General features: G+C 33.2%; 1 protein-coding gene across 3 annotated transcripts; it reads left to right on the top strand.

Annotated features, from left to right (window-relative positions):
- The first annotated feature begins 732 nt into the window (after positions 1 to 732).
- On the top strand, positions 733 to 26,064 carry LOC123715700 (proton channel OtopLc-like). 3 transcript variants are annotated; one of them, XM_045670933.1, is made up of 14 exons: positions 733 to 790; positions 7,723 to 7,823; positions 12,899 to 13,060; positions 13,667 to 13,828; positions 14,951 to 15,065; positions 15,745 to 15,847; positions 17,245 to 17,355; positions 20,562 to 21,004; positions 21,500 to 21,596; positions 22,253 to 22,425; positions 23,129 to 23,243; positions 23,647 to 23,801; positions 25,026 to 25,172; positions 25,878 to 26,064. In XM_045670933.1, exons 2-14 carry the CDS (start codon positions 7,723 to 7,725, stop codon positions 26,049 to 26,051), a joined length of 2,058 nt encoding a protein of 685 aa, XP_045526889.1. In that variant the 5' UTR covers positions 733 to 790; the 3' UTR covers positions 26,052 to 26,064. The 3 variants fall into 3 exon arrangements, with proteins under 3 accessions (XP_045526889.1, XP_045526886.1, XP_045526888.1); XM_045670930.1 differs by lacking the exon at positions 733 to 790 and adding an exon at positions 4,773 to 4,832; XM_045670932.1 differs by lacking the exon at positions 733 to 790 and adding an exon at positions 7,213 to 7,374.
- Positions 26,065 to 26,519: the final 455 nt, after the last annotated feature.

The following is a 26,519-nucleotide window of genomic DNA, read 5'->3' as shown; positions in this document are numbered from 1 at the left end:
TTACAGTTACATAAGAACACAATGGCGAATTCGGATAGCGGTTAAAATATGTTACTAATCGTTTAAACAAAAGATAATATGTATTATATAATACAATTTACTAAGAATTAACAAGAAAATATGTATTTTGTGCTTCTAACAAATAAACTCAAAAAGTCCGGATTGATATCAAAAATTCTTTCACCATTAGAATGCTAAAATTATGGAATTTATTAAGTCCTAAAACAACATGTTAACAACAAATATACAAGAAAATATGACTTCATAAATTTTACCTTCCTACGTATTACTTTAATTTTATAAACCCAAAACTAAATAGAAATCTCATTAAGAGATACACAAAATTACAGTAAGTAGAAAGGTTGTTTATTGTTATGTTGAAAATTTATAACAATTAATTTATCGATGTCAGAATTAAGTTGAGTGAGCGAGATAGCCTAATTAGTATGACATGGGCAATCTTTTTTTTAAATGTATGTCCAGCTGTGTGATATTTATTATTTTTACGGTTTCCATGCCAAATGCAGTTTCTGTATGAAAGATATACTATTTAAAAAACCATGAAACCCACGTTAAGATATAGCAATTAAGAATGAAAATGTATATTGCAGGAAACTATTAAAACAACAATGTTAGTAAATCATTTAATTTAAAATCGTGCAGCAATAATTGTTCATATAATTAGCGCTTATGTTGACGTGATGTTTGTCCCAAAAACCAGTAGTAATGTGTTGTGTTGATCTGAGTGTACTTATTTCTTGGGTCTTGATTTGAGTAGACAGACGAAAAGGTAAGGATTTTTTCAGTACAATAATTCTATAAAGAGAACGCTGTCTAAATGTTATTCAAATCCTGATGTTTTTGAACAATGCGCGCAATTTCAGACCATTACAATAATCTATATATATAAGAATCCCTATTTCCCTTGGTAATATGAAGGGCTGGACCGATTTCGCTAATTCGAAGAAATATTCATAGTTACGACAACGTCTGTCGGGTCCGCTAGTAGTTTTTAAATTAATTTCGTGGTGAAGGTTCCTCCAAAAGAGAGTATACAAAAAAACTCACTTGCGAGCCTTCTAGCTATGTCCATCACTTGACATCAGATGAGCCTCCTGCGCGTTTGACCCTTGTTATGGGCCCATTTATAGGTTCGGCTTACAGTCTTAGCAAAGGAGGTTCTATGTATGCCCGACTAATAGAACCCGTTGAAGAAAACATCCCTGATAAATCAATATGATAGGCACAGCGGGCTAAAAAAATTAATTTGTAGTACCTTTGATAGTTACTATTGGTTGAAATTGTGAAAATTTGATATCTGCTGTGTCTTTCAATTGCAATTAAAAGAGCAATTTTATCTTATTTTATTCGCGTGTCCGGCGCAGAATGTAGGTATAGACACAGAAACGTGCATGCCTTATGCCCTATAGGTAAAGTGGCTTCATTATTATATATTCGTCCGTATTGTATACGCGTTAAAAAAAATAACAACCAAATCTCTGCTTTATATTATCTTTTGAATTTGAAAAATCAAAAACTGAAGCAGGTATCACCCACCGCATAGTATGGAACCTATTCAAGATTTTTGCTTTTATCTGCTCTGTTTCTTCTGTCAATGCATGACTTGATAACAGAACACCATCACTTGTTCTTGAATCAAAAATTAAATTAAAAAGTTGTACACTTGAAAACTGATCAATTGTTATAAGCATTCCTCTTAAGGTGAGATTCAAAGTCGAAACTTAGTGCAAAGTACGTCTCCCGTATCTCAATATTGTACTATTACTCTTATTATTATTACTTCTAAGAAACTGCAAACGTTAATTACGCTTTATCACTGTATATTATATATTTAATCTATATACCCACAAGCAAAACTAACTCTAAAACCATTGTGGTCATCACAATGGTTTTAGACTGGCACTTGTTTATTGTGAAATCCTATTCCTAAGGTCATCAGTTTTTAAAACAAAACATATTCGTACTAAAAAATAAAATGCGATATAAAACACAACATATGTAACTTGACAGTTCTAGAATCGACTCGAACAGTAGTTCAAATAGAGATTTTAAATATATTTAAGATGTAATAGGTCCCCATATATACCATTTCACGATAGTAACCCATATATTTATTTATCAAATGTAATAATTGTAAGTTGAAAACTTTTATATGCGTATGTCGTGTTCTTAGGCAGGACTGTTATGGTTACATTTATATAAACCATAGCGGTTTCCTAATATATACATACATGATTTTATTATATCATTCTGTAGTTTCAGTTTGGTAGAAAACTATGATCGACTTTTGACATCTTGATCTATATAAAACTAAAAGTATACCTATACATTATAATACCTAAACAACTAAATATGTTTGCCTAAGATTATGTATCATTTATTGACTTATTGCACATAATTTACGATAATACTACTCAAGCCTCATTTATTCACACACTGTAAAAAAATTAAACTGTTATAATTCTAAGGACCTTTTATATACAATCCTCCAATTGGCTCCATCCTATCATGAGTATCTTCTCCACCAACTTCTTTAAACTCGACAGCCCACCGTGGAAGAGGAATACCTCTACTTCTTTTCCCTGGTGGCCATTTGCGCCTCTCTTTATCCAGCTGCCATTGTTCATAATTTTCGATATACTTGTAAAATATTTTTTTTATATATCCTTAAAATGCAGCAACATACAACTTCCATTTACCTGTCATAAAAGCAATAAAATAATGTTTGCATGGATATCACGTTAGTGATAACGGGTGCAAATTAAGAGCGATCACGACATACTAAAACGATTTCTACGTAGAATTTGGCTTTTATTGAATATTGTACAATAATCATGATAAAACCAGTTATAGATATTTTAACAAACCTTACTGCTTCTTCATGATTTATTTATTTACTTATTGAAGTACATAACTTTTCCACTGTATATATTAAAAGCTATCTATTCTAATACATGACAATTATGGTGATCACAAATTTTACAAGAAATTATAAAATTTATCTTATTTATATTATCAAAAAAAATATACTACATACACTTCCAATTTTAGGTTTTTTTTCTAGATTATTGCTAACAATGCAGATTAGGTGCCAGATAGTATATCAAAGTTTTTTTTAAATTGATCAGGCTGCTACTAATATATCAAGCGCTGGATAAGTAGTGTTTATTCTGTTGTATTCGCGAGGTGCCTGAACTCCCAGGTTCATTTTTACAGACGGAATTTAAATGGAATGATATGTTTTTCAACCCTCGTGCGTATTTTCTTAGATGTCCTTTAGTTTCGAATAGGTAGTGCTTGTGTAGGCCAGTACCTACATAAGTATAGATACTAAAAACGAAAGACAATATCATAAAGAAGATGTATTTGTATGTAATGGTAACTCTAAAGTTGTGGCGCTACAGCCTCAAAGTGACCTCTAATTTCTTGATCAGTTTTGTGATAAACTATCGTCTACTTCTGGTAATTAAATACATATTAAGGATTTATTTAATTATTTATTAATACTTCGTTGCATACAGATATATGATACAGTTGAAATAATGAAATTAAACGGAGGGTAACTGGTGGCATTATCGATTTTGAGCGATCTCCTTCAGGCGACAAATATGAAAAAAATATTTAGATTATAGAAATATTAGGACAAACGCAAGAAGTACAAAAATACATAAGAATTGATAAAACATATGTCAAAAGTCAACAGCGCCAAAAGGGGCATATGAAACACGCCAATTTTAAATCAGTTTCACATCAGTTACTACGAAAGTTAAGAATACGATGTGAACAAGTAATGTTTGTATAGTAGAGATTTAAAGAGAGATAAAGATGGAGCCAAGGAAGTGAATTCCATATACCACATATATATACATATATATTCCAGAGACCTTAAAGGAATCGCCAAGAAAGATCCAGATCCCTTCTCACTCTTCCAAGGATATAGATTTCGGAAGAGCGTAAGCTATGGTTATGGGCTCCCAAAAATTTGAAATCTTATATAACATTCGTATAATATTATATAACATTCGTGTGAGTGTTATTTAATATTATCTTTGTGAAATACCTTGTCAAGTATTTACAATATTCCTAACCATAGCGTTCTTCCTGATTGTTCATCAACATCACACGATATGATTGAAATTATATACGATCGAATTAACGCGAACGAAACCGAGCATAGCTAGCATGAAATAATATGCTGCTATAAACAACTGACAAATCCAGCGATTTACAATCCTTCTTACCGCTGAGATTATCATGTATCTTCATGTAAAGATTCAAACAATGAAATAGCAGAAAACTTGTTATAAAAATACTCGCTTATCGAGGTGATACGGATGGACATTCCTCCACGTCAGTATATACATACTTGGTTTAATTTCACAGTCTGAATTCTAGCCTATTGGTGTGTCCGGTGTCCGAAGTGCAATATTAAGGGTTACGATATCAGTGATACGTATTTAAAGAATGTATTTTGGCATCGTTAGAGACGATAACAAGCGGCCGGATGGGATGGAGTTGGTCCCTTGGAAGATGGGACGGGCTTTGGTATGGGATGCTACTTGTGTGGACATGTTAAGCTAAAGCTGGGGCGGCCGCAGAGCAGGCGGAAAATAATAAAACATAAGAGCCATCCATCTTCGACTTTGTTCCCTTTGGAGTAGAGACTCTTGGGCCGTGGGGTTCAAGTGTACAGGCGCTAATTAAAGATTTAAGTTGGCGCCTGGTAGATACTACCAATGACCCCAGAGCTGGTGTTTCCCTCGCTCATCAAATAAGCATCACAATACAGCGAGGAAATGCTGTCGTTAAAGGTACACTGCCACAGGGACCAAATTATTTAAATTTTCTTTTTATAAATTTTTAGTTTTTTTTTATTATACTGTAGGAAAAAAAATTAAATACCGTATATTTGATACTGTTTTAATAAACGATGATTTGCTTTAAAAACTATTTGCATACGACGTCGCTATTCTTATTACAGCCCCGCTGTTGAGGCCAAGACCAAGGACTCTTCGGTTATTTTAAGCAATAATAGAATCATATCGAAATACATTTCAAGTATTCGTTTGATACCTTATCTTCTGTAAAATATCTGTGACATATCGCTAACTTAAATATTTGTTAGCGGCTTTTTGTTTACGTGAATCACAGTAAGTGCAGCGACAGAGCATCAGGTGCGATACATTCGAGCAAATATTTTATGAAAATACTGAGAATGTGTAGGGATGAGCCCTACTATCGATGTTCTGCTTGCCAAAGACTAAGACTTTAATAGTCAAACGTTTCTATCACGTTTACAACTTTGGCATTTGCATAGTAAAATATATTTTCACTTTCACTTCTATCGTAACTGTAATAAGAGAGATATATATTAGATATTTAAAAAAATAATAACTATTTTACAAAAAAAATACAGCAATTTCATTGCTTCTATTATAACTTTTAATAATCATTTTGTATATGTTAATTATTTTTAAATTGCAGCACTAGAACCATTAGTTTTGACTTAATTACAAATGCTTTAACAATGTTCGTGTATTGCAATATAGCAATACTTTGGCCATTAAACTTTTTACTGTAAATAAATAAATGATTTATTAAACAAGTTTAAACAGACTATGGCTTCATTTGCAGTTAGGACATAGGATGTGTTAGGCAAAACAAATCTGTCATACGTTCACAGACTATCAAAATACATACAGTCTAAAAAAGCAAATCTGTCAAATGTAAATAAAGCTCTTTATAAAAATGTCGGCCCGTAGCAAATTCAATTTGTATTTTAATATCCAAATATTAAAAACCTATGCGAAATATAATAAAAACAAGAACAAAACAGAAGGACAAGTGTTGTCCACAGACTAAGCGATATAAATATATTTTAGTTTTAAAAATAATTATAGATATCTTGAACAATGTTGGTAGACATGACTAAAGAGGGTGTCGCGTCGCCGCATCCTACAGCCAAACGGTAAACACTTTGCCGTAATCTCGAGATGAGAAAACTTTCAGTTCTCTTAATTCAGAAACTTATTCAAGAACCTAACAACCTTAGCGGACCGCCTGGCGGACGCAACGCAAACAAACTTACTCTTTAATCTCTGTCTCTATTAGAATAAACATTTAAAAATTATAATTTTCACGTAAAACTTTTCGATTGTTTTGTTTTGTCTTGTCTATTAAGGCTTCTATAGTATGAATACGTTTTTATTCGTGTTGCCTCTTTTGCATATGTATTTTTAATGTTATATATTCGTTTATTAGATAATTTAAAAAAGATTATATATTAATATAATATTATCCTGCGCAGATATTAGAGTATTAAATTTTGTCCTATATCCTATTTGCTAGAATCTTTCCAAACTTGACACATAATTTATGGGATTCACTACTTTTGCATAGGAAATAATACAATGAGGAATTATATGAGATATCTAGTAGAATGGTATTTGATTTTTTTTGTATATGTTTATTAATAATAATAATAATTAATTGCAAGAATATGGTAGAAAAAGGTGGTACGTTAGTACGTTTGTAAGTTTGCATATTCTGCCACAGACAATGGCGCGCAAATTTGTCTTTAAAGGAGTTTTACATTGTACATTGTCATATTAAAATTGGACAAATTTTATATAGTCTGTATCATACATATATCAAACGTAATTAAATTTATATCAACTACAGTATTTCACGCAACTAATCATTTATTGAGTAATACATGTTTTCCATAATAATGTGGATTTTTAAAGACTCTAGTCGGATGTTTTTTTTAATTATTTTGGTAAATTTCTGTAAACCTTAATAGCCATACAAAAGGTGTTTTCCTAAGTAGTTCAAGATTGATTTTTGGCACACCCAAATTTCTTGCATATCAGTATTCCTACAGCCACTTATACATTACACACAAAGACAAAAAAGGGAATTCAAACAAACATAAACACACATTATATATTATTTACATTTACGGATTTGACTACTGGACACTTCACTATGAACACTAATCACTTAATGAGTATACTTAATGTATATAAGATAAAAAAGCCGCTAAGTTACCGCAAGATGTTTGTCATAGTTTTAAAATGCGAATATAATGTATGATAAGGTATCACTGGTATGTTGACATTAGCTTAGCACTAGCAGATTAGTTGACAGCCTCTTAAACGAGATCAGTTCAAACGCGCCTTTAGTGCCGACACGACACTGGGCGCGTACGGAAAATGTAAAAAATACATTTGAAGCAGTTTGAATGTGCCCTGCCAATTCAATTACGAACGGTGAACGCTTCTGTATCTCGTTGAAGATTAGGGCAATGAAAAAATATTGCAGGAAAAAATCTAACAAACACTTAATAGACAGGTATCTATTTATTGTCAGGAATTATTTAGTTTTGCTGTAACAATATTGATATCGATTTATAAATTTAACTTGTGTTTTTAAGTGTTTAATAAATAAAAAAAACTAAAGAATAAATCAACGAGTTTGTGATTAATGAATCATCTATGGATTTTAAATGGATACATAACAAACTTCTGCTATCTAAAATAAACTATACGTTTGTCTTTGAAAATATATTTTAAAGCTATTTAAAAGATAATAGATTTAACTAATGTTTGTCGTAATGTCCTGCAACCGAAAACATTTTGAATAATAGCCTCTATTGTTTCTTAAAATTCGGCCTTTTAGTAAAACGTATATGCTCCGCAGATGAGTCCAAGTAAACGCTCACTTGGTGATCAGAGCGAATCGCGACCGACCATCACTGTGACCGACATGGACACTGTACACGAGGAGAACGACAATGACAGGTATTTTTTTTAAATTTGTTATTTAAAAATTGAGTAAGACGTAATTATGTCTGTAATTTAAAAATGGAACAAAGACGTTTGTATTTATTTTATTTAAAAATTGATCAAATGTCATCAGGATTCATTTAATTTTTATCATTTTTGTTAGCAGTTAGCAGCAGGTTGAAAAGTGTCTAACCGTTCTTTATCTCAATAAAATTAAAGTGTCCCTTTTAAAACCTGTATGACTAATTTAAACATTAAATATAGTCAGTATCTTGCCAAAAAAATATATAGTCTAGTTATAGTTCTCATAGACTCGGTATCTCTTAATGAAAGCCTTTAAAATGTTCGTAATAAGTTATAGATTCCAAAAGGAAAATGACAATGCAAAGTATAATGTGTGCTATTTCTACAATCTCTGATCTAGAACGTTAGCTTTACCACTTTATAGTCCAGTTAGTCTAGAACGTTCTAGAACACACGGAACGGGAACACTCGTTTTATACAACAACCAAATGTCAATGTGGCAAGAGGAGGATGTACTGTACTCATAATTAAAACCAGTACCTCTGGCACATAAAGACAAATAAGTCACGGAAACGCTGAATTGTTTGTTTCAGACAACGTGATTGTTGAAAAGAAATGTCTTATTAATTAAAATAATATAAATTGAGATTGAGATTGAAATATAAATTATGTAACATACACAATGTAGGCGAAATCTTATTGTGTTTCATGAATTCTTTCTCAACTTAAACTGCTCTGATTGCTTGATTTTAACTTTCTCACATGTCTCTTTTCATCACAGCATTAACACTGTTTGACAGTAAGAAACAGAGTACCATAGTTGTTACAAGAGTGGCGGAGAGTTTCTTGCCTGTTTTTCTCTTCCGTTCTACGCACTTGATTTGAGAACTCGCAGTAAATGTAAAATTATAAGCATTTAATATATATTCTTTTTTTGACGTTCATAAGTGAACATTGTGTTACCTATATGAATAAATGTTTTTTGACTTTGTAGTGGAATAACACTGTTATTACGAGTAACTTAATAATAACAACAAAATATATTGTAAAAGGCTCTATCTATAAAGCGATGGAAACTTAATTAAAGTTTCTTTGAAACGTCTTTTGTACCAGGGCCGCAGATAACAGAAGATCAAGCGCACGCATATCGTTCGCTTAAATAATGCAAGATTAATATACGCTATAAAATTGTTGAACTTAACAAAATATTAAGGTTAGTGTTTGGCAGTGTCAGAACCCCCCCCCCCCCTCGCCCCGTGAATAATAAATAAATAAATAACGCGCCATAACGATTTACTGTACATTGTGAGGTACAGAAATGTATATTAGTAATAAATATACATAAAAATTCAAGCGTGTTAGACACTAAACCGTGTTTCGGTTACGCAACATATTTGCCCATAAAGTTAACAAAACAATAAATGTTCCAATGTGGCAGAGACGAGACATAAATATAACAAACTAAATCAGGTCTGCGCCTCAGGTTTCTGTATCTGTTTCATGATCTGATACGCAAGTAGGTGATCAGCCTCCGTCGAGTTTTTCTGTACAAGGCACGATTCCTCACGATGTTATCCTTCACCTTCACCTTCAGCGAATTTAACAATCGCACTTAGAAATAAATTGCGTTAGTGCACAGCCGGGGATTGAACTTTCGATCACAGGGATGAGGGTCGAAGCTGAGGCCAACACTGCTCCTACATAAATATACAAAGCCAAATAATTTGTATTTCAAAGTTATAATTTAAATATTTTATGGTTTAAAAAATCACTATGCCTGAAACGCATTAATATTCACGCAAAAATTCAATATATAGTTGACAGAACATTGAATTATATAACCATATATTATAGTCAATGGATGCAGAAAGCCAGTGTAGCTTTGAGGGATATTTCCTGGAAAAGATTTGAAAGATTTTCCACTCGATACTGTATACTTTACCAATATTTTCTTCTTCATTTTCTTTTGCAAGCATATAGTAATATTACGATAATAATAAATCAATTTGTTTATAAAAAGTGTATTTTTACTATAAATATATAAATAAATAAACATTAGGGACTCTAGGACCTAAATAAATTAGTGTATTAATTTTATAATTATAAATGTCTTCATGAAGTAACTGTTAGTTTAATTCTCAATTAGCTTTGTCGATTAGATATACTTAAGTCATTTAAAGTTTTTATAAATCAATGTAACACCGTTAGTTAGTTTCACATACGGGTTTTCTGTATAATAAAACTAAGTTAATATAAATGAGAGGTATTGCAAATCGGGCTTATTTTTTATTTATTTATTGAAGTTTACCACATCATACATATATGTATATGTATAGCGTGTGGGCCTGGGTATCCGGAAGCTATATCCAGGATGCTCCCTTCCCTGGGTTCGGATGTCGCCTGTCAATATAATAAAAAGGAATCCAATAATCGATGAGACTAAAACTAGCACTGACCATCAACGGAGGCGTATCTCACTCCAAACACTGGATCGTTCAATGATGAATCAAAAATAAGTAAATGCTATACAGTATGCGATATATATTTAGTTAACACCCTTGCGCCATTACGCCGGGATACCACCTACCATCTCCGTTTCGTGTGTCAAAGTCAAATCGACAATTGTCATCCTTCTTTGACTGACACCGATTTAGCGCGAACATAGAGTATATGTTATAAGCAATTTTTTCCATTTTAGTAAACAAATGTTCATAAAATACTATAATAAAAATAAAAAAACTCAAAAAAAATTACTAGCAAAACAGCGGATTAGATACGAGGCACTTAAATGCTTTCTTTGAATTCGATCAACCCACTACCGAATTTATCCAGCTCCGGAAAGTACTGTTTAATCCCGTATAATCGCGGAGAATTCGAAAAAAGGGTTGATTTTCGTAGACGAAATTTGGAAAATTCTACTGATTTTAAATAAATAAGGAATTAATGAGAATACCAAGCTAAAATGTTTATAAATATTAATTGTTATATGTCAGCGTTAAAAAGTTTAGATTCTTCATAGACAATAAAAGGTTAAATTTCATAACAATACAGATGCTTTCATAGAAAATCGAGTACACAAAATTGAATACGTTATGGAAAATGTGAATGTGTAGATTTCGGTGCACAACGCTTCGGAAATATTTATGACATTTGATAGACTCCTTTGTGAGAGTTAATACGAGCTGTTGGCTTGTTGTGCTTTAAAAATCAACATTCATTTCAAATATTTTACAATACTCGCTAACCAGAAAACGTTTTGTCTTGTAACTGATTACGCTGAAGGATGAAAGCTAATGGTAATATGTATTTTTTTTACATTGAACCACCATTATTAACTCAACATAAAATAACTTTATTCATATAGGTACACAAGTAAACTTATGACTGTCAGATAAGAAGATAAATTATTTTTAAATTTACATTTACTACCAGTGCAAGTCAAGGTCGTAGACCGGGCTAGAAGAACTGGCAGGAAACTTTTCGCCACTCTTTTTAATCGCCAAGTTTTGAGTCGTACAATTTTTTTGAACTGGAGCATATCAATCCCAAGGATTAGGATCTTTTAAGTATTCGTCAAATTTATAAGAAGCTTCATTGATTAATTTACGTTTAACGAGGGCTTTTCGCTTGGGAGTTTTTTGTAAAAACAAATACAATTTCCATATAAGGAGTGGTTTATCTGGAGCCTGGTTGGTCGTACACTCAAATTGGCTCTGTTTCGAGTATTATACTAGTAAAATGCACTATTTGTTTTAAAATTGTTTATACTTTTTGTGTAGTGTCATATATCTGTTTACTTAGGCTATTAAGATATTGAATCTACACAGAAATTTATTAAAAATAAGCTAATGTATTTCAGAGCAGTTATATTCTGAAACTAGAATTAAATGTATTAAGATTAGTTACTTCAAAAATTAAGAAAACAAATAATTGAATAATTATATATATTGAACACAATTACGCAATCAACTATAATGGAATAGTATTCATTTAACTGGAATGCACTATATAAAGTGATAACAGTCTTTATATAAACTTCAGTTAAAGAAACCAATTATACTTCCACGTAACTTGGAATAGCGGTAACATTTCAATATTCTGAATGAGAAAAAATAACAATAAATTATATAATAAAAGAGATAATTAATAATAATAATTTTTGGTGTATCATTTTGGAAATATTTTATTCCTTATGTGGACGTAGACCTTCTCCAGTCTCCTCCAGTACGCCCTGCGCTGGCCTTTCTGTGTCCACTGGCAGCGAACCTCCTCGACAATATCGTCAGTCCACCTTGTCGGTGGGCGACCGTGCGGTATTTTGTTCTTACCAGGTGGTCTCGGCTCCATGTGTATAGACAGGTAGCACTGAATGAAGACATTTCTTTTCAGTACTATAAACATCATTACTACAAATATTAAGAAAACTATGCTATCGTTGGTTTTGCCGTTAGACGGGATTTTTGGGCTGTATCGAAATTGGCATAACAATATTCTACAATATTTTTATAATATACTAAGTATTGAATAATCAGTAAGCGGTGCGATCCTTATCAGTCAAACAGAAGCTTGCCCTAACCAAAATACATTATTAAAATTTTAGATTAGATATGAAGTTAATCTCCAAAACTAGATATTTAAAAAAACATAAAGCTTTATAAATATAGAGAAATTATTTTATAACATTAACTAGGATATACACTTAGTTGTAGCTTTTGTTGTTGGAGTCTTAAACCATTAAGCATTTCTTTTTATGTCAGTTCCATACATAATTATTATCAAGACCTGTTTATATACTAAACTGTGTATATATTACTCGTGTTTGTTATAGATCTCCGAAACGGATGAACCGATTTTAATGTACTTTTTGTGTATTTACGATAGTAGAATAGAACGTATATATAGGAAGTAATACTTACTTCCTAAGTTGGGTGACCCATACTTTTTTTTATTTTTTATCACAATTTTTTATTTCTTCCATCAATCCTTTTTTAATAGCAATATTTATACGTCCAAAATTCACATGGCAATACAGTGTTTGCAGGTAGTTAATTGTATATATTTTTCAGTGACGAATCGTCATACTCCGATGTGGCACGACTCAGGGAGCGTACACACGCAGTCGTGGGTCCAGCCGTCGAACCACTTATCCAAAGCTCCCATTCACAACCAAACAGTCGAAGAATGTCTAGTGATGCTGATATAAAATTAGCGACAAATCTTAATACAAGGTACGAATCTAGGAGTGGAACTCACAGACACAAATCACACACTCTGAAGGGTATAATGACCTGAAAATTATGAAAAATATCAATATTATGCATACAACATAGCGCTAAATAACCTGCATTATGAGCACACCCCATTTACACACACTCGCGTATATACACACACATTCAGTCACAACATAGCCGATATAGGTATTACTTAGTTAAACTTAATTAATATTTTTATCGATATTTTTCCCTTTGTAAATGTTTCAAACATACATAATGTTAATAAATCCTAATCATCCTTACGTAATTTTTTAGTATAATTGTTGTTTGTTATATATAATTCATGTTAGCTGTATGACGAAATTCGTACAATTGAATTTCAATTAAAAATTAGATTCCATCTTAAGTCAGTTATAAAAGAGCCTATTTTTAATAGTGTTTTTTTTTGTCGTTTCCGTTCACGTTGTCTTGATCTAAGATACAAAATATATTGTAGTTGGTTTGTGTCTTTAACAGTAATAAATAATAATTTAAATTATTAATCTGTTATTATTAATTTCTACGAAAATCAGATTACATTTTCAAGTCCAACGTAACTATAGAAATTTTAATCCGTTATAGACGTCCGTCTGCTATAATAGCCGCATTCAGGAGACCGTCACAAGCGCTGGCATTATGTGCCGCGACACAACGGCGGTTCCTGTCAGAGCTGCAACCTCATTCACGGAACTCAATGGCATCCACACACGACCACCCACTGTCTGCTGCAGAAATATTAGGACAGTAAGTTTATTTCTGTTTAATATTTATGTAATATGTAATATTTTATCCTTATTCATATGAATATCAATTTATAATATTAATAAATGTGTCCTTTTGTTGTCTTGAATAACTTGTGTGCGACACTATTGTAAAAAAAACCTTCTGATCATGAATATAATAAATTAATTCATTAAAAAAACATTCGAAAAGTATTATTAGTAGTATTATCATTATGATTAGTAAAACTGCATTATTAACTATAATAAAAAATTGCCTGTATTCGAGTACTACATTAGATTACATAAAGTCCATGTTACACACAAAGACTCCTCTAAATTCATCTCCATGTCATGGTAAAATATCGCCACAATCCCGTCCCATTATTATATCTCTAAAATAATATTTATGGATATCCCTGTAGTATAATTGGTGGCAGTAATAATTATTACAAATAATAATGACAAAAAACTATAAAAAAATATTTTTAAACGTAAACGTACGTCTGTGTCTATAAGATAAAAACGGGACATCAATATTTAATTCGCTATCTGCAATTTACTTTCGTCGAATATATTTTGACCAATTACATTATGGACTAGCGAAATTAAAATAATGAATTTCAACATGTACATAAACATGTCCCAGTAGTGATTGTATTTTAGGTTTCACTAAACAAATAAAACGGGGTTTTTAATTCTAAGAGAACATTAACATTGTCGTCCCGCAATCAGTCCCAAGGTCCAAAATCAGCTGCATTTTCCAAATTCTGTCTGCAAATCCAACCTAGGAGTTCAAGCACCTCGTTCGAATATAACAGGATATACTACTTATATATAGCTTGATATATTTGGTGAGCTGATCAATTTTTAACAAATCATTATATACATAAACTGAATATATAGCATTATAATATGTGATGTCAACTTCAATATTCGTTTGCCGATCCCCACAAAGGCCCTTTTCTCCCACTCTTGACCAAACCTTCCCTGCAACAAGTTTTGTATCGTCTGTCTTCGTTCCTTTATTCAGTTTTTGGGAGCCAACACATTCAAGTGTTATTCCACTTCTCAGCAAGGTGTCCCAGTTAAATTAACACAATTAACTTAAGATCTCTAATATGATATTTTTAATATTTTGTTCTAGTGAAGCGTTAAGCAAAGCGCTATCCGCACTCTACGCGAAGTTATTAGTTGTTCTCGGTCTAGCTTTTCCTGTTACTGAAGTTATTGCAAATGGCGTCCCAGACGCCTACTACCAGGTAAAGATCCATATTGAATACTAGGTCAGAACTTCCCACATATTTAATATAAACATTCTAATAATAATATATAGGCTTTTAACTACTGTAAGATGTTTCTATGTTTATTTATATTGCATTCCTACAGCTACTATATATAATAAAAACAATTATAATTAACATATAGCCAAGATAGAATACATAACGTAAACAAAAAGGTTCAAATATTACAGACTATTAAAAAGAAAAATTATTTAATACAATTATACTAGGTACCTCATTTGGCTTTGTTGTGTGATAGTGTAATTATGAGGCTGTATAGTATGCTCACGAAGATAGTGATTTTGCGCTCTGGCTGTTCTTTATACTACTTTTTAACATATTCTACGATAACTGAAACAAATCATGGCATGTAATTCATTTGACAAAAATAGATGATGGTATATCACCGGATTAAAGTATACGATTCTAAGTTGAATTTAAAAATAAAATGACCAATACCAAACCACAAAAACCCCATAAGTATGCTTATGTGGCAGGGGCTAGACGCGTCTCTTTTATTAATCATTTTTTCCTGTGATCAGCGAAGACAAAACCGAACCTTTTACAATAAGTCACGAGATTACTTAAAACCTAGTTTCAAAACCATAAATCATAAAATGTATATATAATATGCTAATAACAAATATTTCTCTTACAGGGATTCTATTTATACTTATACTTAGTATCTTTACTGTTCGTGATATTCCAATATGTGAATCTGATGCGTCAGAAAGCGGTTACGATGATAATTCAAGATCACGGTAATATTATTTCATATAACCTTTCAGCAATAGCGCGGAGTTGGCCTACTGGCGTGCGTTACATGCCTAAGGTCGTAGGTTCGATCCCTGGCGGATGGTCATGAATTGTAGGGCCACAGATTTATTATTTTATGCAGTATTGGCAGAGGTACGGCTGTGCACCAATGGACTTTCTGCCTATGTTCACATTGAACACTCGCTCGTATCCCATGAAATGTAGTCTATATGTATATAATAAAGTCTGTTCCGCGTTAGGAAGAGATATACGTGAATTAATAAAAAACACTCGCTCGTATGTTGAAGGTAAACGTTACCAGGAAACTGGCCAGCCTTAGTCTTTTAGTTCTACTTTATTATAAAAAATGACACGAAATAGATAGAATATATCAAGGTTGACTGGCGCTGACTTTTTCAGTTCTTATTTATATGCAAGTGTTCGCCTGAGATCCAAAATTGGTATAAATATTTATTTATACACTTTTTGCACTGCCGACTTGGCTACAATTAATAATTAAACAATTTTATGAGATGATTTCCGGTCCGTCAGCATCCTGCCCATTGAATAAAGAAACTAGATTCATTACAATTTACAAAATATAACAAAAATCTTAAGCGCAATTAGCCGTAATTTGCGTAACAAAATGCGACATTAAAAACACATCTCCTTTGCATAATTGCTTCAGCCAAGAATACCATCTTATGTATCCAACCAGCGTTCTGCCATTTGAATTGTCATTAAATTAAATGGTGGTCTCCACTTTCATTAACGCTGGTAGCAGACGACCGTGTAAGACTCATATATATTTAAAGACTGATTAGGGTTAGACCAATAATTAAACCGATTTCTCAATTTCATGCCAGGAATTCTGCTAAGCAGCCAAACAATAAAAAAAGAGCTATTATATCCTCTGGATAATGTTTTCCATTGTTTTCGTGAGTTACGCATACGCGCGGAACGACTGCCTCGTGGTAGAGAGTTATGTGGTACTAAAACCCCACGCCGCCACCAGCAATCGCCTGACAGGACACAGTAACAGTGTAGTACGCATAAAAATTAATAATCTTATATTGAAAGCATTCCTCAGATTCTATAATTTTATACTGATAGCGCTCTGAAACACTAATCTACGCGGACAGTGAATTTTGGCCTTAACCAACGTAAATATATGTGTGAGAAATGTGAAAGGTCACTAACTCGCAGCGGCTCCAAATGTTTTATAACCGCTGCTATGGCGAGGAAGTCTCTGACTAGCAACGAAAGTAGACCAACGGTGTACAGCCACGGAACGAACCAATATTCAAAAACGGCCGCTTTTCGTTGAACGAAGGCATTAAGAAAACGATTACTTAGTGTTATTGTTTTGATTAAAAAACATTAATCAAGATCAATCTTTCAGGTGTGGTAGAAAAAGAGGAGAGGAATGGTAAAGCCACTCCAAACGAGAAGGTTAAACAAAAGGAGGTGATAACTCGATATGGCAGCTTTTATTTACGATTGGGAGCTATTGGTTAGTATAGACTTATTGAATCAAAATCAAAAGTTTTTATTTCAAATAGGCCTTTGCAGGCTCTTATGAAACGTCTAGTTGCACGGTTCCAAAAAGTGGGTCTCATTGAGAATAACCGGCAAGAAACTCCATGGACACTCTTTTCAACAATGGTTTAGCTTACAAAGACTCGGTTACAATAGTAATAATCGGCTGAGAAGTTTATATAATGCAAGGTATACAGAGATTCTATACAATGCAAAAGAAAATTGAGTTTTTACTATTAGTGTAAAATGAGATACACACACTTGCACAGCGCAAGTTGCCAGGGAAGCCGCACATGCAGAGATGAATTAGCGCCATACATCTTTATCATCAACAGAGATCTTTATCAGAAACAGAAAAGAAGGAAACAAATTATACAACTTATTATTAATGTGTGGCGGGCCCAAAAATAATGCTTATAATAAATAAAATATGTTTATTATGGAACATAAGATACAAGTATCGCTTATTCACGTCATTAAATTTAAATAGGTAGACATTCCTACTCATCGGCAAAGAAGACAGTGGATGTAGAGAGAGAAAAAATCGGCGTAAATAACTCTCGGTACTCTTTTAAAATAGCAAATCATCAAACAACTTATTTTAAAACAAATATCGCAAATTAATTAGAAGTAGCCTGTCTAACACTAGTCCCAGGCCCTTTTATCAACTAGATAATCGTTAACTTTGTAGTAAGCCTTTTTACACAGATTTTCTTTAATGCCTTTAGAGCCTCTGAGATTTTATTAAAGAAGAGTATCTCTTTTCCCAAAAATATCGACTCATCATTATATTATTTGGTTTACGCTACATCTCAACTCAGAATTGTAACCTAAGGAACAGCTCTTCGTTCACGCATAAAAGAAAACACTAATCTGAATGTGTCTTGAATAACAGTTACAATTCAAGGTGAGGTTTTTTGAAGTTAAATTAATTATTTAGTTCTGCTCGTATTTATAACGTTTTATAACGTTACAGAACATTTGAACCCTCAAAGCACTTACGATAAAAGCTTTAAAAATATAGTTATAATTAAAATTATGATAACATACGCGTGTATAAAAAATTGCGATAAATTATAAACGATTCATATTTAGCACTCAAAGACCAATATATCCGGTAATTGTTATTCTATTATTAATTTATGATTAATTCTCATACAAATAAAAACTAAAAGAAATTTGAAAAGTTTGGTCCCTATCCCTTTAATGCTGGCAGCATTTTCTAGATGTACAGCAGAATTTATTCGTTGAGCGAGGGAAGCACCAGCTCTGTGGTCACCGGTACTATCTACCAGGCGCCAACTTAAATCATTAATTAGCGCCTGCTCACTTGAACCCCACGGTCAGAGTACTCAGAATTAGAATTAAATTAATTTATTACAAAAATACATACATTATCCTGAAAGACTATGCACATACGATAATGTCGACAAACATTAAATAAAATATAATAGTACATAATATACACAATATCGCTACTGTGAATTCACTTTGCGAACATATAAATATGTCAATAGTGTCGGAGACAGAATTCAGTAGGCGAAACGTTCTGTGTAACGGGGATCTGTGCAACAGACTCGTTCTTACCCTTGGTATGGCAAATCACCTAGGCCTTCACCGTCGCATATATCCCATAGTTACTAAGAAACCAAGTTCTTGGAGTACACATGGGTTGCACACTACACCCCTCGCGACTTTCAGTACGTAGTAGGCCAACTGTAAGTCCTGTCATGGTTACCAATTTATTGTTCCCACCATCCCTAAGACAAATAATGTTGGGTACATTAAAGGCTAGTAGGGATAGACGCCAGTAAATACACTGAACAACATAAGAATAAACATTTATAATTTAAGTGAACTGACGTGCAAACTAATTCAAACGAACACTGATCGACGTTGATATCATTCGGCTCTTTCACACGTCGCAACCGCGAGTTCACGTGTGGCCACTAGAAACACGCCACCTTGTTTTCTTCCATCCGTCCGGTCGCATCTTAGGATTTGATACCTCGCGGGCACAATTTCCGCATCTTTAATAGAATCATTACATACCGTTTATGTTATCGCCACTATATCGACGTTCAGTGCTTCAATATCCATTATAACCTTATTTAACTTGATGTGTATGCCATGTAGCATATTGATAATAAAAAGAAAACTTATACCGTTACCTCTGTTTAATTTTTTGGCTTCCGAAACCAAAACCAGTGACTGCACTCGCCCAAAGGCCATATTTCCGTTGAATATAACTTTTTATACACCGATTCCTATACAGTTACAATAAAGGAGGCTTATTCCTTTGCTTTTTTGGAATTAGTCTTAATAACTTTATGTCCCCTTCCATGCCGCATATTCCTTTTATATAAGATGTAAATTTTTCCTCCGTAGTATCTAAACATAATCGCCAGATATGAAGGTGCATCTTTCTTTGAGTAGCCCGTATTTCTAATGATTCCACACTTCTTCCTCGAAGTACTTCAGGATTTCTTACATTGAGTACCGTTTGCGAAGCACTGGGAATCTGATATGCTGTTTTCGTAATTTGGTTACTAACTCTCAAATCGTCAGCCGCTTCGCTTACCAACGCTGGTTTCTTTGCCTCTTTTTAGAGAGATGTGTGTGGGTAGCGATCTTGCTACCCTTAGCAATTTTTTAATATTGTTTCAAGTAACTTCGGCATAATTATGCTAACGTATCTTCTTTTTGTTTATACCAACACTTTCCGAAGCACAACACTACCTGTGCGTGTTCATGCTCATGATGTGATACTGCGATGTTTTGCACCCTTTTTTTCCTGAAGCTTGAAGTATTTTGAGTTTCTTCAACTCCATTTGTGTGGACAGACATACTTCCTGCATATGCTTAAGTGCCTTTGCTTGGTTATCCCATTGCTTTAGAACTTCAAATCTAAAATCCCAGAATACGACAATAAAATAAAATCGTGTTCTGGTCTCTCAAACACCTCGTATGCTGCATTAGGTCGGGCCCCTCTTATTTGGTTTTTGAGTCCGAAGATATTTGAATCGGAGATGTATCCTCTCTTTCTTCACCACAACCGAAGTAACTACGTCTAGATATTTCGAAATTAGAAAAAAGTTAACTGAGAGAACACAAAAAAACGCGTGCGTACTAAACGGATGACGTTAGTTTAATTGTTTCTCTATTATAATTATATTTCAGCGTTCGGCATCGGTTCAATGGTATACAGCGGCTTAGAACTCGGCGAGTACTTCGAGATAACACATGGATGCCGTTCTGTTCTCTCGGCGATGACTCCGGCCCTTCGTATGGCTCTGACTCTCGCTCAAATGCAGTTTATATTCTTCACCAACAAGGACATAGAGTCCGGCAGCAATAAATTGATTCAGAGATTCGGTTTTATGCACATGATAGCCGCGAACCTCTGCGAATGGCTGTACGTACTTGTTGCGGAGACAAAGCATGAAATGCATCATCTAGAGAGCTCTCTATCGAAGAATAGCGCGGAAAATATAACAGAAATGGCATGCCGGAGATCTAATATTATGGGAGCGTTGGTACAAAACGCTTCCCCATTCCTATTTCCTTGCACGATTGAATATTCCCTCATTTGCGCTGTTATTTTATATGAAATGTGGAAAGAGGTGATTGCTTTTTACTATATATTGTTGGTATTTTTACAATTCATATTTACTTTACGTTGTAGTCTATTAAATTCAATTATTTAGTCAAAATAGCAGTCAAAATGTGTTAAATCAGTTTTAGGCTCTTAATTGTTGCTTTTTTTTTTGTTTTATTATAATATATATATAAACTATGAGTACAGAAAACATCAAAAACCACTAAAGGGTTTATGCTTAGTGCCTGAAGGTCTAGTCAAAGTACAAATTTAAATTCCTTTAGAACTTAAGTTAAAAAGAAACACAATTAATTAGCTGAGCCGTTAGCCCCCTGTACTATAATAAATATTATTGACGTAATTAATGCTTTGGTTGAAAAGTTACTGATGTCCCAATTTAGAAACACTGAACCCATTCAAACATTTTTTTATTAATACAATGAAAACATATAAGAAAAGAATTTAAATATAGTATATGTTAACATTGACGAGTTAATCTTACACATTGATGTATTTTTAGGTGAAGAGCACGCCAGAAGATTTTGAAAAGAAAAGTAATTATGAAAAAAAGTCGCGAAACAATTCCGTTACACCCGAGAAAATTTTGCAACAGTTTGGTAATTATCGGAAACAAAATATTTTGTGCATTCTTTATTAACTTTTGACAACAACACAGATTTTAAACTATATTTTAAATTTAAGTTTTAGCATTTATTTCGAAATTTGTTTTTCTTATTTTGAATATTACCAAATCTGACATTATAATAGCAATTTAGTGTGTCCTACAGCTGCTAGACATAATACTCCTTGCTGTAATATCATCGCCAGTGAGTGTTCACTGTCAGCTCTTTACTCTTTCACCGACTCGGAGCAATGGCATTAGCAGCACGAGTAGCAAGTCAAGTGGTCTATATACATACTCACGCAGTCATATTCTACTCCAGCCCCTGTCGGAGGTTTGAGGGCATAAGAAATGATCACATTGTCTAATCACACCAGCACACATACTGTTCCTTAGAGGGAAGGGGTCTTCCTTGACAACTTGTAATAATAATTTTCGGTCTCATCCGGGATTCGAACCAAAGACATGCAGAATAAACGACTAGACAAAATGGACAGTTAAACTTACTTAACGTTTTTGACATACAGAAGGGTGAGATTCAAATTCGTAGAAGAGCGAACCATACTACTGTCGAGATATTCCTCCAACAGTTCCGTTCCAAGACGGGGTGTAGTAAAACGCTGGAAAATCTATAATGCTTATTTTTTTTAGCTGGCATGCTTGGTGTTAGTTCACCACATGGAAGCAGGAATGCACTCCATAACTTCTCAGTAGACTGTTCTCACGCTCATAGGGGACTATTCGCTGGCATCCTTGTTATAGTCCTGACAATCATATCTTTGATCATGTTCTTTGTTTTGGCTAATAACAGTGATACTGTTAATGTAAGTATGTTTGTATTTACGTGAGGTCTAATGCCGGGTCCATAGAAAAAGAGAAAAGTACTAATTCAGTATTGATTTTTGTCTATAGAAAACGTTTATCCGACAATGAAACCTCAGGGCTTCGTCCTAACACATTGAATGTGTTACGAAGACTGAAGGCTGTTGAGGTGGTTACATCTCTGCCATTTTAATTTGTATTTATTAATACATAAAAAATTGGAAAAAATAAACTCAAGAACTACTGACACATTTTTAAAAATTCTTTCATATTTGCAATATGACGATATTCCTAAATAGGCGATGTTTATTTCCAAAATATAAAATTTTAGGATGATTGACTAAAACCCGGCATATGGCGTATAACCGGAGGTTTGATGGAGAGACTTTGATCTACACTAAAACAATAATTGTGAAAAGGTTTTGGGTCTTTCCTGGGTGATACAAGCACCAAATGTTTCAAAAAAGAGCATACTCCTGCCTCAAAATGTTAATCCAAATGCTGTTGCCCTTTTTGGGCGTCTTGAAGGGTCATTTCTATCTCCATTATTAAAAAAACTAATTAGCCTTAAAAATAAACAATCCCGGAAGATTCCGGAATACAAACTTATACCTTAGATTTAGTAATTATACATGAGAATATAACTCAAATAAGATTAGCAACACAACAATTTCCAAAAACTATTTCAGAATTATTTTTCCACAGGACGCCATATTCGAAGTAAACATTTGCGAGTTGATTCTATATACGCTCTCAATTTTGGCGACAGTAATCGCTCTAAAACAAATGAGGGCATTACCATACAAACGAAAATCGCAAGGTATGTATTTGCTACGCTTATATTTAAACATTCCGTTCACAAAATTATTTATATACTTATTTGCTTAATTTTTAATAGTAACAATAGTTACTTAATTTTCTCCAGAGGCATCTCGAAAAAAGATCTGTCAACTGTGTTTGCCTATAAGTACTTGTCACATTAAATCTTGTATTTTGTTTTCTTGAGTGCCAATATAGCAGTGTGCCGAGCGTCGGCAATGTATTGTAAATAAATAAATCAATCAATCAATAGTATGAATAACTGATTTTGGCAAAGTCTTACACTTAGACGCAATACTTCGCTTTGGTAGGCACATAGCCTGATCTATAAATTAATAAATAGAAACCGAAAAATTGTCCTCACTTTGTAGTCGTTCTAAGTATATAATTATGGTATCTTTCAGCGGTTCTTGGCTTAGACACATCGCTTCTAATTTTGGCCCAGTCGGGAATGTTTGTCTACTGTATGTTCAGTTTGATTGGCTGTCACCACACCATGGATAAAAAAAATAGCTCTGGGCTTACTGGATTCTTCTCGGAGTTTCTTTCTTTAAATCAGGTATATAATATCTTTCTCTTTAACGCACACTAATTACGTCGTGACGTAAATAGTATTCTGTTCTGCACATATATAATAATATTGTTTATTTCGCACACACCGATATTTAAGTACTTATGTCATATATATTATATCTTTAAAAGAGGAAGATGAATGTGTGATTTATAAACAATTATTCAAAAAAAATATAAATTGAATACTTTTCGTCGAAATTTTATTTCTATTGGGAATTATTATACAGAATTGAATTAGGTACAGATTACATACAATGCAACTGTGGTCATCAAATGATTATCGTCGAAACTGTAATTATTTCGTATTGGTTAGAAGAGAAAGGAATGACCCGTCCACAAGTGAACACTAGCATTTAAAATAATAAAGAACCTTTACATAAACTTATTTTTAGTCTTACGGCTTACGCTCTTCCAAAAACTATATCCTTGAAATCCCATCACATAATTCTTCCGCTCTTGGCGAACCCTTGAAAGTCTCTGTAGTTTGACCATGGAATTCACTTCCCCTCCCTATTCGCTTAGCTCCTTCTCTATCTTCCTTTAAATCTCTACTGTACAAACATTATCTGTGCACATCGTATACCTAACCTTGGTACCGTGAAACTGATCTAAAATTATCGTGATTCATGTGCACTTTTTGTTTTTCATATTGTGTCCTTTTTAGTTTAGTTTCTGTTGTTTGTTCCTATATTAGTTTTGTCTAAATAACTTTATGTATTATGTATTTCTGCACTTCCTGCGTGCCTTATTTAAATTTTTTTTTCCTTTTTTTCACAACGTTGCCTGGAAGAGATCTCACGAAAGCGATAGGCCGTCAATTGCCCTCCTTTTCGTTTAATTACGTGCAACGAAGTAAATAAATAAACTCTGTAGTATATTCTGCAAATATGCCAGGCAGAATCATTACATGAGTCAGTGTAGTTTTTATGTATTTTTCTTCTAAACAAACATCCACAGCTATACTGTTAAAAGTGCTAACTACTGAGGGTTAAAATTCAGGGTGAGATTACAAAATGCTCAATGCTCGACTTTAAATCTTACCCTATCATAGTCAGCTAGGACCAACCTTCTGAAAAAGTCACATATGGTTTTTATTATCCATTGATTAAACAGACTACTCTTTTATTTGTACCTATAGTAATTAGTTACTTTCTTGTTTTTTCTCTTACGATTGGATAGTGCTTTGTTTTAAATAAATAAATATTTACAGACAACCCTACAATCTTTATTTATAATCGACGCTTGGTGGCGCAGGAGCAATACCTCAGAACAACGAAGAAACAAACCAGGCAGACAGCTGGTCACATTCCTTCTGGTTGCTAATATGGCTATGTGGACAATCAATACATTAGAAAAGGTTTGTTGGGAAATATTAAGGCCATTATTTCATATACAATTAATTTTATTTTGTCGTTGAATGATCCTGTTAATAGTTTTGTCGGATTTACAATAAAACAGTCATGAAAAATGTCTTCAAAGATTCCCCTCTAACTCAACTACAACTCAACTACTAGTGAGTTTTGTGCTGCTATACTCTACGGGTTACTCGATGGCGAGGAAGTTGGATGGATCTGGTGTGGCGTCTTATTTAGTGCTTATGTCCTTTTCTCACGTATATAGGATTTATATATATATATATAATTCAATTTTTCATAAGTATCTGATTGTCCTCATTATACCATGATCTCATTAAGACAAGACTTGACTAACCTAACCTAACCATTTACAATAAAACAAAACACGGAATTTCCAAGCTCTCAGTTCTTCACGATAACGACTCCACAAGGAAATAGTCATCGTGGAGTCTTGTTTTACATCATTAATCAACACGCTGGTTTTCGTTCAGACATATAGTTAAATGTTTTTGACGCTGCTTTATTAAAAGCGAAATGCTAGCGACTTGATGGAATATCGACATTAAATTTTCTAGAAATTCAATTAACTCTCTGATTTAACTACTTTATATATATTTTATATGTCTAACTGAAAAAAACACCTTATGTACAGGTATCTAATATTCATTCAATGATAAATAGTTTGAACCTAATTAAATATTTTACAGAATCGCGCCGAATTCAGACCAGCTCATCTAGAATTCTATGGACCCTGGGCGTGGACGATCATAACACACGTCTCTATGCCACTAGCCATATTCTACAGATTCCACTCAACGATATGCCTCTTCGAAATATGGAAGAACAGCTTCAAAAATAAACCTCTATTTTTAAATGTTTAAATATTTCTTGGAATAATAAAAATTTCTTACAACTTGTCATTTGTGTCTCAATGTATACAAAATGAAGACAAAATGCGGCCTATTTAACATAAATTTCACAGTTTATAAAATATTTGGATACAAAGGGAAACCATGATAATTGTAATCACCGTGTAAAAGAATATTATTAAGAACGTTTGTAACACTTTTACGCCTCAATCTATAACAATTAGAGGAATTTTGGTAGATTGAGGAAGTCTTAGTGTTCCAAGCGTTTTTGTGTATTTTAAAGCACTGCTTGGAAAAGCTTCACGAGCTACACTGTTCGTGGGCCGATCCGGTTTACCGAGGTGTCAAATGATATTATCATCTGAAAACTATCAGGATATTAATTGAAAATCTAGTATTACTCATAGATGTCATCTAAATATTTGAAGAAAAGAAAATGTCGCCGTTAGCCTGAAGGCCCTTGACAGATAAGCACTGACT

This window comes from Pieris brassicae, chromosome 10, assembly GCF_905147105.1.
Source record: "Pieris brassicae chromosome 10, ilPieBrab1.1, whole genome shotgun sequence".
Lineage (NCBI taxonomy): Eukaryota > Metazoa > Arthropoda > Insecta > Lepidoptera > Pieridae > Pieris > Pieris brassicae.
The sequence above is the reverse complement of the archived record's forward strand: the minus strand, read 5'-3'. Positions and strand labels throughout refer to the sequence as shown.